Source organism: Coregonus clupeaformis, chromosome 35, assembly GCF_020615455.1.
Source record: "Coregonus clupeaformis isolate EN_2021a chromosome 35, ASM2061545v1, whole genome shotgun sequence".
In the NCBI taxonomy this organism is placed as follows: Eukaryota; Metazoa; Chordata; class Actinopteri; order Salmoniformes; family Salmonidae; genus Coregonus; species Coregonus clupeaformis.
The window spans coordinates 11,853,113-11,865,712 of NC_059226.1; the positions used below are offsets into that span (position 1 = coordinate 11,853,113).

The following is a 12,600-nucleotide window of genomic DNA, read 5'->3' on the forward strand; positions in this document are numbered from 1 at the left end:
GTTGAATAGACAGGCAGACAAGTTAATTTATGCAAGAAATAAGAATAGTAATAGCATAATAATAATAATAATGATAATGATTATTATTATTATTATTATTATTATTATAGTGAGGGAAAAAAGTATTTGATCCCCTGCTGATTTTGTACTTTTGCCCACAGACGAAGACATGATCAGTCTATAATTTTAATGATACGTTTATTTGAACAGTGAGAGACAGAATAACAACAAAAAAATCCAGAAAAACGCATGTACAATTTTTTATGAATTGATTTGCATTTTAATGAGGGAAATAAGTATTTGACCCCTCTGCAAAACATGACTTAGTACTTGGTGGCAAAACCCTTGTTGGCAATCACAGAGGTCAGACGTTTTTTGTAGTTGGCCACCAGGTTTGCACACATCTCAGGAGGGATTTTGTCCCACTCCTCTGTGCAGATCTTCTCCAAGTCATTAAGGTTTCCAGGCTGACGTTTGGCAACTCGAACCTTCAGCTCCCTCCACAGATTTTCTATGGGATTAAGGTCTGGAGACTGGCTAGGCCACTCCAGGACCTTAATGTGCTTCTTCTTGAGCCACTCCTTTGTTGACTTGGCCGTGTGTTTTGGGTCATTGTCATGCTGGAATACCCATCCACGACCCATTTTCAATGCCCTGGCTGAGGGAAGGAGGTTCTCACCCAAGATTTGACGGTACATGGCCCCGTCCATCGTCCCTTTGATGCGGTGAAGTTGTCCTGTCCCCTTAGCAGAAAAACACCCCCAAAGCATAATGTTTCCACCTCCATGTTTGACGGTGGGGATGGTGTTCTTGGGGTCATAGGCAGCATTCCTCCTCCTCCAAACACGGCGAATTGAGTTGATGCCAAAGAGATCGATTTTGGTCTCATCTGACCACAACACTTTCACCCAGTTCTCCTTTGAATCATTCAGATGTTCATTGGCAAACTTCAGACGGGCCTGTATATGTGCTTTCTTGAGCAGGGGGACCTTGCAGGCACTGCAGGATTTCAGTCCTTCACGGCGTAGTGTGTTACCAATTGTTTTCTTGGTGACTATGGTCCAAGCTGCCTTGAGATCATTGACAAGATCCTCCCGTGTAGTTCTGGGCTGATTCCTCACCGCTCTCATGATCATTGCAACTCCACGAGGTGAGATCTTGCATGGAGCCCCAGGCCGACGGAGATTGACAGTCTTTTGTGTTTCTTCCATTTACGAATAATCGCACCAACTGTTGTCACCTTCTCACCAAGCTGCTTGGCGATGGTCTTGTAGCCCATTCCAGCCTTGTGCAGCCATGGTGGAGAGTTTGGAATCTGATTGATGGATTGCTTCTGTGGACAGGTGTCTTTTATACAGGTAACAAACTGAGATTAGGAGCACTCCCTTTAAGAGTGTGCTCCTAATCTCAGCTCGTTACCTGTATAAAAGACACCTGGGAGCCAGAAATCTTTCTGATTGAGAGGGGGTCAAATACTTATTTCCCTCATTAAAGTGCAAATCAATTTATAACATTTTTGACATGCGTTTTTCTGGATTTTGTTGTTGTTATTATGTCTCTCACTGTTCAAATAAACCTACCATTAAAATTATAGACTGATCATTTCTTTGTCAGTGGGCAAACGTACAAAACCAGCAGGGGATCAAATACTTTTTTCCCTCACTGTATAAAGCCTACTACTCTGGAGTCATAAAAACAATTAAACAAATTGATGTTAAATGGCGGGTAACAGATTAGCTCTCGGAACAATTCTATGAGTCAGGTTGCGAAGAAAAATCTGTCCTGATGTCTGGTATGGGGCGGAGCTCGGAATTGATGTGGGCGGCATTGAACAGGTGCGGCTCCAAAACACTGACCAGTGCAGGACTCCAACACATACACCTGTTCCAAGCTCCTCCACCATAAAGAATATTTAAAAAAAATGCCTGCACTTAGCCTCTGCCCAGGTTCTCATAAACATTATGTTTAGTCATGATTCGTCCAGTTGTAGCATAAGATTTTGCGCTATAGCCCAACTTTTGTTACAGCAGTTTGTTTTTCACCAATTCTTTAGGTTACGATACCATCTTATATCACAATGTTTTATGGGTACATAATCACAATAGGACAGAGGTTGACATTGCACAACCCAGATGACTGCAATTCTTCTAGAACAAATGGTGACCACAGAATCCCGGAAAACCAAATGCTATAAACATTATTCAAGAGATAACTTGAGCTGGAAACTCAAATCAAACCCCTCACACACACACAGTCCTGAATACTCACTGGTGCGACAATAGGGGTAGGCATTCCAAGCTTTCTCGTGAAAGACCAGGGCTCCCTCTGGAGCAAACATCTGGATGAAACTGGGTACCTTGCTGTAAGGGTGAGAGGATGGAATGGATTCATTCATACAACATACACAGTTATGAGTTAGTGTTTCAACATAAAATGTCCTCCCAGTAGGGTACTTATACTTTCCACACAGGTGGAAAAAAATCAACACAATCAGAAAATAAAAATAAATAAATGGTAGCTAATAGTAAAAGTAATTGAAAGTTCTACATACTCAACTAGCTAGCTACCCTCTGATCTGACTGAAGCAATTTTCCAGTGACGATTGTTTGTTCTGTATTGGGATTTCCATCAAAACATTTTTATGCAAAGTCCTCTTGTACCCAAAAATGCTTCAACTGCGAAGCATGTATTGGGGACCAGCGTTTATCACAGTTTGAGGTGTTGAAAGTCCAGCTCACCCTTTTATGATGTGGTTTACTAGGTCTACAAGTTGACAAAAACAGCTACTTATAATAGGTTGTGTTCAATACACTGCAAATGTTACAAAAGGAGGGAACTAATCAGTTATCTCTGATTACAGATTTGCATTTTGACATTCAGAGATCAATCATTCAGTGTGAAGTAGAGGTGCTGTAAAATTCCATCGGCAGACAGGCAAAATGTGTGAATGTGTAATTACACTTTTTTAACCCGGCGCTTGGTAGAGACCACCGTTTTTTAAATAAAACGTAAACAAATGCCCGGCACTTGACGTGGTTGGATAGAATTGTTAAGCCAAGTGATATAAAGGTAACTGCCAAAATAAAGGAAACACTTGAGTAAATGAGGGATACAAAAGTATATTGAAAGCAGGTGCTTCCACACAGGTGTGGTTCGTGAGTCAATTAAGCAATTAACATCCCATCATGATTAGGGTCATGTATAAAAATGCCCAGTTGCCCATTATTTTGGCAACCATGGCTAGAAGAGATCGCCGCGACTTTGAAAGAGGGGTCTCAAAGGATGTGTGTGTGTGTGTGTGTGTCTCAGTCACCAGATCCTAACCCAATTGAACACTTAGCCTGCAACAATTCCACCACCAAAACACCAAATTATGGAATTTCTCCTGTTGCATCCCTCCAATCGAGTTTCAGACACTTGTAGAATCTATGCCATAGGGCATTGAAGCTGTTCTGGCGGCTCGTGGTGGCCAAATTCCCTATTAAGACACTTTATGTTGCGTTTCCTTTATTTGGGCAGTTACCTGTATAATGTGCATGATGCAGTGGAAATTGTGATCTATATATTTTAAATGGAATTGGCAATCAAGTCATGTGGTGCTTTGTTGTGTTGGCCTACCACGATAGCCAAGAAAAGCTGAATAAATTACAGTGAATTCACGTAGTGATGCCCTGTGATCCCAGAGCTTGGTCATTTCCAATAAATAGTGTAGGTGGGGCTCTGTCTATGAGTTTGTTTGAAGTGGTTACCACTTTTAAATGATATATCCCTTAACCTCATCATGTGCATTTTCCACTTCCAATCTGTGAAATGTTGGCTAGAGAGACGGGAGTGGGCAAGTTTAACCATTTATTCGAAAACATTCACATGTACGCTTTTCAACCATTCAACAAGTGTATTGAAACCTAATTAATCTTGAAACGTTACATTTCCAATTCCAAGACTGTTATCTAATAACCGTATTTCACTAGTCTATTACGTCAACTACTTCTAAACAAATGTATTTTGTAAATGACGCTGCTAGCTTAGATTATCCAAAATGATCATTGTACAATGCCAAAACAGAACTGTTTCACTCCATTTTTGTTGCTCTGACTGTAAAAATGCATAGGTTAGCCTAATGTGTTATTGCTTACCTAATAGATTGCTACACTTCCAAAAAAACAAACATTAAATCCCTACCTGTTGAGTAGTATTTACCTCCCTAGCAGAACGCATCTCGCAGCGTTATTTACACTTTGAAGTAGACTAATAGTGAAGTAGGCTCATTGCATGTAATAGAAAAAAATGACGGGAAATTGTGTAGGCTAGATGTACTTTTCCAGATGTACTCACCTGTGTATGTGGTAGATCTTGTGCGTGTACTGGCCTTTCTCTCCATCCTTTTCATATGGTTCATTTCGAAGCACTTCAATACCCTCTCCTCCTCCAGTGTTATTCTTGCTAGCCTCAGCAACAGAGAACAGCTGGCCGACCTGGTACTGTAAATGAGTGAAGACGTTACATACAGTGCCTTGCAAAAGTATTCATCCCTCTTGGCGTTTTTCCTATTTTGTTACATTACAACCTGTTATTGAAATTGATTTTTATTTGGATTTCAAAGAAAATATTTGTTTCAGAAAATTCTAAAAAAATAAATAACCGAAAAGTGGTGCGTGCATATGTATTCACCCCCTTTGCTATGAAGCCCCTAAATAAGATCTGGTGCAACCAATTACCAAAAAATGGAAAGAATATGGCACCACAACAAACCTGCCAAGAGAGGGCCGCCCACCAAAATTCACAGACCAGGCAAGGAGGGCATTAATCAGAGGCAACAAAGAGACCAAAGATAACCCTGAGGGAGGTGCAAAGCTCCACAGCGGAGATTGGAGTATCTGTCCATAGGACCACTTTAAGCCGTACACTCCACAGAGCTGGGCTTTACAGAAGAGTGGCCAGAAAAAAGCCATTGCTTAAAGAAAAAAATAAGCAAACACGTTTGGTGTTCGCCAAAAGGCATGTGGGAGACTCCCCAAACATATGGAAGAAGGTACTCTGTTCAGATGAGACTAAAATTGAGCTTTTTGGCCATCAAGGAAAATGCTGTGTCTGGCGCAAACCCAACACCTCTCATCACCCCGAGAACACCATCCGTTTTTCGTCGGCAGGGACTGGGAAACTGGTCAAAATTGAAGGAATGATGGATGGTGCTAAATACAGGGAAATTCTTGAGGGAAACCTGTTTCAGTCTTCCAGAGATTTGAGACTGGGACGGAGGTTCACCTTCCAGTTGGACAATGACCGTAAGCATACTGCTAAAGCAACACTTGAGTGGTTTAAGGGGAAACATTTAAATGTCTTGGAATGGCCTAGTCAAAGCCCAGACCTCAATCCAATTGAGAATATGTGGTATGACTTAAAGATTGCTGTACACCAGCAGAACCCATCTAACTTGAAGGAGCTGGACTAGTTTTAAATCCCAGTGGCTAGATGTGCCAAGCTTATAGAGACATACCCCAAGATACTTGCAGTTTCAATTGTTGCAAAAGGTGGCTCTACAAAGTATTGACTTTGGGGGGGGGGGGTGAATAGTTATTCACGCTCAAGTTCTGTTTTTTTGTCTTATTTCTTGTGTTTCACAACAACAAAAAAGTTTTGCATCTTCAAAGTGGTAGGCATGTTGTGTAAATCAAATGATACAAACCCCCCCAAAAATCTATTTTAATTCTTAGGTTGTAAGGCAACAAAATAGGAAAAATGCCAAGGGGGGTGAATACTTTCGCAAGCCACTGTAAGTATGTATGTGTAGCTAATGTAGCCAGCCTCCCACCAGCTTAATCAGTTCACAGCATAAGAAAGTCATGGAAGTTGGTATTCGATGTGGTAGATGTTGTCTTTACAATTACATTATAAAAGCAATACGCTGAACAAAAATATAAAATGCAACAATTTCAAAGATTTTACTGAGTTACAGTTCATATAAGGAGATCAGTTAACTGAAATAAATTCATTAGGCCCTAATCTATAATTTTCACATGACTGGGAATGCAGATATGCATCTGTTGGTATCCACCATTTGCCTCATGCAGCGCGCGCGACACATCTCCTTGCTTAGGGCTCCATTTTCGGCTGCTAAACGCACATTAGTTTGCAATTTCATAATGTAAAAACTGCCGCACTGGCATTTTTCAGCCCTAAATGCCCCACTGGCATTTACCTGTCTAACATCACCTCACTTGCGCTGTCGTGGGAGGGGTGGCAATATTTTAGGTGTGTCCTTAAAAACACAAGCAAAAGTAACAATTTCATGTAGCGCTAATTAAAAGTTAAGACTCCGGTCTTAACAGTAATGCAGTTAATGATGGCATGGACTTTGAGAGCAGAAGCGCAGCCTATCCAGCCATGACGCACAGTGAGTGCCCACTGAAGAGAGATCAAAATCAAATCAAATGTATTGGTCACATACACATATTTAGCAGATGTTATTGCGGGTGTAGCGAAATGCTTGTGTTCCTAGCTCCAACAGTGCAGTAGTCTAACAATTCACAAATCTAAAAGTAAAATAGAGGAATTAAGAAATATATAAATATTAGGACGAGCAATGTCGGAGTGGCATTGACTAAATACAATAGAATACAGTAAATACATCTGAGATGAGTAAAGCAGTATGTAAACATTATTCAAGTGACTAGTGTTCCATTATTAAAGTGGATTTTATGCTTGTGAATCTCGTATTTAGAAATATAAACTATTGGTTTCCCCCCCATTTCGTTTTAATGTGATTAGGAACCAAGCATAGCCTACCCTCCCCTTAATCAAGGCTGGTTTAGCAGCATCATATAGGTGTGTTTTTTTATCCTGGCCATTAGCCAACAAGCCTATGAATAAATTAGTTTTACTGAGCGTGCTTTAAAATATGAGGTTTTTGCCCTCATGCGTTTTCATTTTTCATAATTCACATACATGCATACTTCATTTCGCTTGTTTGAGTAGGCTATCATCCCCATTTTCAAAGAGGGCCCCTGGTCCGTTGCCAAAGACATGCGCGCTCCTCCGAACTATTCAAACCTCCTATAAGGCCATATCAACGGCTGATTTGAGAATCTGCCTCGCCCATAGGCAATGATACAATTGACAGGAGCCTAGTTTGTATATAGATGTGAGAATGTAATGCATAAACACATTTAGGCCTACGTGTGCACACATGCCATGGAATGAGATACAGTGGGGAGAACAACTATTTGATACACCGCCGATTTTGCAGGTTTTCCTACTTACAAAGCATGTAGAGGTCTGTCATTTTTATCATAGGTACACTTCAACTGTGAGAGACGGAATCTAAAACAAAAATCCAGAAAATCACATTGTATGATTTTTAAGTAATTAATTTGCATTTTATTGCATGACATAAGTATTTGATACATCAGAAAAGCAGAACTTAATATTTGGTACAGAAACCTTTGTTTGCAATTACAGAGATCATACGTTTCCTGTAGGTCTTGACCAGGTTTGCACACACTGCAGCAGGGATTTTGGCCCACTACTCCATACAGACCTTCTCCAGATCCTTCAGGTTTAGAGGCTGTCGCTGGGCAATACGGACTTTCAGCTCCCTCCAAATATGTTCTATTGGGTTCAGGTCTGGAGACTAGCTAGGCCACTCCAGGACCTTGAGATGCTTCTTACGGAGCCACTCCTTAGTTGCCCTGGCTGTGTGTTTCGGGTCGTTGTCATGCTGGAAGACCCAGCCACGACCCATCTTCAATGCTTTACTGAGGGGAGGAGGTTGTTGGCCAAGATCTCGCGATACATGGCCCCATCCATCCTCCCCTCAATACGGTGCAGTCGTCCTATCCCCTTTGCAGAAAAGCATCCCCAAAGTTGGATGTTTCCACCTTTTTTCCACCAAAAAGCTCTATTTTTGTCTCATCAGACCACATGACCTTCTCCCATTCCTCCTCTGGATCATCCAGATGGTCATTGGCAAACTTCAGATGGGCCTGGACATGCGCTGGCTTGAGCAGGGGGACCTTGCGTGCGCTGCAGGATTTTCATCCATGACGGCGTAGTGTGTTACTAATGGTTTTCTTTGAGACTGTGGTCCCAGCTCTCTTCAGGTCATTGACCAGGTCCTGCCGTGTAGTTCTGGGCTGATCCCTCACCTTCCTCATGATCATTGATGCCCCACAAGGTGAGATCTTGCATGGAGCCCCAGACCGAGGGTGATTGACCGTCATCTTGAACTTCTTCCATTTTCTAATAATTGCGCCAACAGTTGTTGCCTTCTCACCAAGCTGCTTGCCTATTGTCCTGTAGCCCATCCCAGCCTTGTGCAGGTCTAAAATTTTATCCCTGATGTCCTTACACAGCTCTCTGGTCTTGGCCATTGTGGAGAGGTTGTAGTCTGTTTGATTGAGTGTGTGGACAGGTGTCTTTTATACAGGTAACGAGTTCAAACAGGTGCAGTTAATACAGGTAATGAGTGGAGAACAGGAGGGCTTCTTAAAGAAAAACTAACAGGTCTGTGAGAGCCGGAATTCTTACTGGTTGGTAGGTGATCAAATACTCATGTCATGCAATAAAATGCTAATTAATTACTTTAAAATCGTACAATGTGATTTTCTGGATTTTTGTTTTAGATTCCGTATCTCACAGTTGAAGTGTACCTATGATAAAAATTGCAGACCTCTACATGCTTTGTAAGTAGGAAAACCTGCAAAATCGGCAGTGTATCAAATACTTGTTCTCCCCACTGTATGTGATTTATGATATCATGCTTCTGACTCGATAATTAGAAATATTGTTGCTGGTTTAAAAAGCAGATTGGTTTTGTTTAATTTGATAAATCTCCCGAGTGGCGCTAGTAGCTGTGCCACTAGAGATCCTGGTTCGAATCCAGGCTCTGTCGTAGCTGGCCGTGACCGGGAGACCCATGGGGTGGCACACAATTGGCCCAGCGTCGTCCAGGGTAGGGGAGGGAATGGCCGGCAGGGATGGAGCTCAGTTGGTTGAGCATGGCGTTTGCAATGCCAGGGTTGTGGGTTCGATTCCCACGGGGGGCCAGTATGAAAAATAAAATAAATAATGTATGCACTCTAACTGTAAGTCGCTCTGGATAAGAGCGTCTGCTAAATGACTAATTTTTTTTTTTAAATTTATAAAAAACCAATCAAACTTATTACGAATATTAACCATTCATGGGTTTATTGTGATAAAGTAGGCTGCTACATGGCTTGAATGCGATGCAATTTCATCTGCCATTTGTGGAAAAGTGCAAATATGATCTGTAAGATGGTTCTATAATGTTTATAAAACATGACATTTGCCAGTAGTATAATGGACACTTCCCCTTTCTCTTTATATTGGATCTGTATCCTGCTACTGTGAAAAGTTTGGATGTGCATAAAACCCTCCATAGTCTAAGATGCCTTGTCTGAATGATTCGCCCACAGGGAGCAATTACAGTGCCTGTAAATGTATTTAGACATATCCTATTTAATACACGTTGTCGTTTAGTTTTTATTAGAATTTGATTCGAATTATAGTCTTTTTAGGCAGCCTAGTGAACAGCCTAGTGAATTTAATCTTGCTTATTGACTACATTTGGCATGTCCAGACTGCAATTCACAGTAGGCCTAGCCCCGATATCAGTGCAAATGCTATAACCTATTTAACAATGTATGTCCATACTAAAGCAATGCAATTAGAAAAATGTTGACTGCAAACATGTTCAACATATATAGGCTATTTAACAAACTAGGCTACAACGAACTAACATTCGAATTAGAGTTGATGACAACGCAATACATAAAAAAACGTAAACATACAACTTGAAACAACCACATATTTAGACATGGAGCACGTTCTGATTGGCGAGTGAGGGGCAAGCCTCGACACAACCAAAACTGGTATAGTCATCAAAACCCAGCCCTTTCGCGCCACCACCAGCAACTGCGCCTATAACTGTGGTGGTGAAAATAGCAAAACTATTTCTGACACACACCCCCAAACCTATAGCACTACCACCAGCGCTTAGATTTACCACTGCATTAGGACTGTTAAAATAAAGCCCATAGAGTTTCAGGCTATTGTTTGCGGCCTGTGGAATGTTGTCCCACTCCTCTTCAATGGCTGTGCGAAGTTACTGGATATTGGCGGGAACTGGAACACGCTGTCTACACGTCGATCCAGAGCATCCCAAACATGCTCAAAGGGTGACGTCTGGTGAGTATGCAGGCCATTGAAGAACTGGGACATTTTCAGCTTCAAGGAATTGTGCATAGATCCTTGCGACGTGGGGCCATGCATTATCATGCTGAAACATTAGGTGATGGCGGTGGATGAATGGCATGACAATGGGCCTCAGGATCTCCTCACGGTATCTGTGCATTCAAATTGCCATCGATAAAATGCAATTGTGTTCATTTTCCGTAGCTTATGTCTGCCCATACCATAACCCCACCGCCACCATGGGGCACTCTGTTCACAACGTTGACATTAGTAAACCACTCGCCCACACGATGCCATCTGCCCGGTACAGTTGAAACCGGGATTTATCCATGAAGAGCACACTTCTCCAGCGTACCAGTGGCCATCGAAAGTGAGCATTTTTCCCACTGAAGTCTGTTACGACGCCAAACTGCAGTCAGGTCAAGACCCTGGCTAGGACAACGAGCATGCAAATGAGCTTGCAAACAGACAGTTTTTGACAGTTTGCGCATACATTTTTCAGTTGTGCAAACCCACAGTTTCATCAGCTATCCGGGTGGCTGGTCTCTGACGATCCCGCAGGTGAAGAAGCCGGATGTGGAGGTCCTGAGCTGGCGTGGTTACACGTGGTCTGCGGTTGTGAGGCCGGTTGGACGTACTGCCAAATTCTCTAAAATGACATTGGAGGCGGCTTATGGTAGAGAAATTAACATTTAATTATCTGGCAACATCTCTGGTGGACATTCCTGCAGTCAGCATGCCAAATGCACGCTCCATCAAAACTTGAGACATCTGTGGCATTGTGTTGTATGACAAAACTGCACATTTTAGTGGCTTTTTATTGTCCCCAGCACAAAGTGCACCTGTGTAATGATCATGCCGTTTAATCAGCTTCTTGATATGCCACACCTGTCAGGTGGATGTAAACAAATGTGTGCACAAAATTTGCGAGAAGAAAAACGTTGTGCCTATGGAAACATTTTGGGATCTTTTATTTCAGCTCATGAAATATGGGCCCAACACTTCACATGTTGCGTTTATATTTTTGTTCAGTGTATGTGTTGTTTGGCTAAACGAAATATTGAAACCATGCTCTTACCTCTTCAACTGAACAGGGCAACAGCACTTGGCTACCAAGAGATGGAGGATAAATAAAAAGGGACATACATGTCAATACAATTGGCTAAGCAGTTATTGTGGTAACATTAGCAGAGTTTACTCAACTCCACGATATGTTGAGTAAACTCGGCTATGGACCATAGTACGGTAACATCAGCTCGTGTTATGGTTGATTAGACACCCCACACGTTAGCATAGCCGCTAGCTAGCTAACTACGAAAAAGGTCAGCTAATTCAACCAGGTTCGAAATTGGCAGAGCCGTTATCGTTAGCTAGCTTGAGACAGTGGCTAGCTAACGTTAGCTATATTTATACACTTAGTAACGTTAGTTAGCTAGCTATCACCCACCATTCAACATTTCTGAAACCTGTCATCGGCTCAAGGAGTGCCATACTGTAGTGATTTAACTAGCTATTTATGTCCCAAAATTGCGAGTTACAGTAGCTAGTCTAATAGACAGCCAGTATTATCGAACACAAAAATTGGCATTGCTTAGCTAACTAGTTGAAGATGGGTGGCTAACGTTAGCTACTAACGGTAGAAGCTAGCCAGCCGCTAACATTGCCTCTAACCAAATCACTGCTTCACATTCCTCCTTGCATTCGCTATTTAATGTATTCTATGCACTAAATAACACACATTTGTATATATTGTGTTAACGATTAAGAGTCGGGATGGAAGCAATGATATAAATAGAATTCGCGTGCATAATGTACTCACTATTCCTTTATGAGTACCATCCCGAACCTGGACTGAACAACTGCTTCTTCTTCTTCTTCTTCTTCTTCTTTAAATTTGTATTGGCGGATCGCAAACGAGGCGCATACACCGTCCCCTACTGTACTGGAGTGTTAGACCGGTCACGGCCTCCCTTCTCCCTCTCCTGCTCCTGCTCCTTCTTCTTCTTCTTCAGTTGGGTATATCGGCGGTTGGCATCCGACGTTATGGTGCATTACCGCCACCTACTGTACTGTAGTGTGGGCTAGAGACCGGGAGAAACTAAATCCTACATGCTTAAAAAAGATAACAAAATATTTGAGACTATATCTAACGACATTCTACTCAATATACTCTTTAAACTAATGTCCTGTATCCCCTTTCCCCTCATACTAGATCTCATCCTCTCTCTTTCCCTCTGATACTGCCCACACTGTAGCAATACATGCTCCACGGTCTCTGTTTCCTGACAATAATCACACTTTCCTGTTGGATGCTTTCCTATCATATTTCATGTCTTATTCAACTGGCTGTGTCCCACCCTTAATCTTGTAAAAATAGCCTCCTCTCTT

General features: G+C 41.9%; 1 protein-coding gene across 2 annotated transcripts in view; it reads right to left on the reverse strand.

Annotated features, from left to right (window-relative positions):
• The window catches only part of LOC121550254 (phosphatidylinositol transfer protein beta isoform), a 49,341-nt gene extending 37,217 nt beyond the window's left edge, over nt 1-12,124 (reverse strand). The window contains exons 1-4 of one of the 2 annotated variants that reach the window (XM_041862432.2): nt 12,032-12,124; nt 11,291-11,321; nt 4,336-4,481; nt 2,269-2,360 (exon numbers count right to left, since the gene is read on the reverse strand). In XM_041862432.2, the coding sequence (XP_041718366.1) occupies nt 2,269-2,360; nt 4,336-4,481; nt 11,291-11,321; nt 12,032-12,051 (289 nt within the window). In that variant the 5' untranslated portion in view covers nt 12,052-12,124. The remainder of the gene's footprint in view (nt 1-2,268; nt 2,361-4,335; nt 4,482-11,290; nt 11,322-12,031) is intronic. The other variant, XM_041862433.2, reaches the window with a different exon arrangement.
• Between the last annotated feature and the right edge of the window lie 476 nt (nt 12,125-12,600).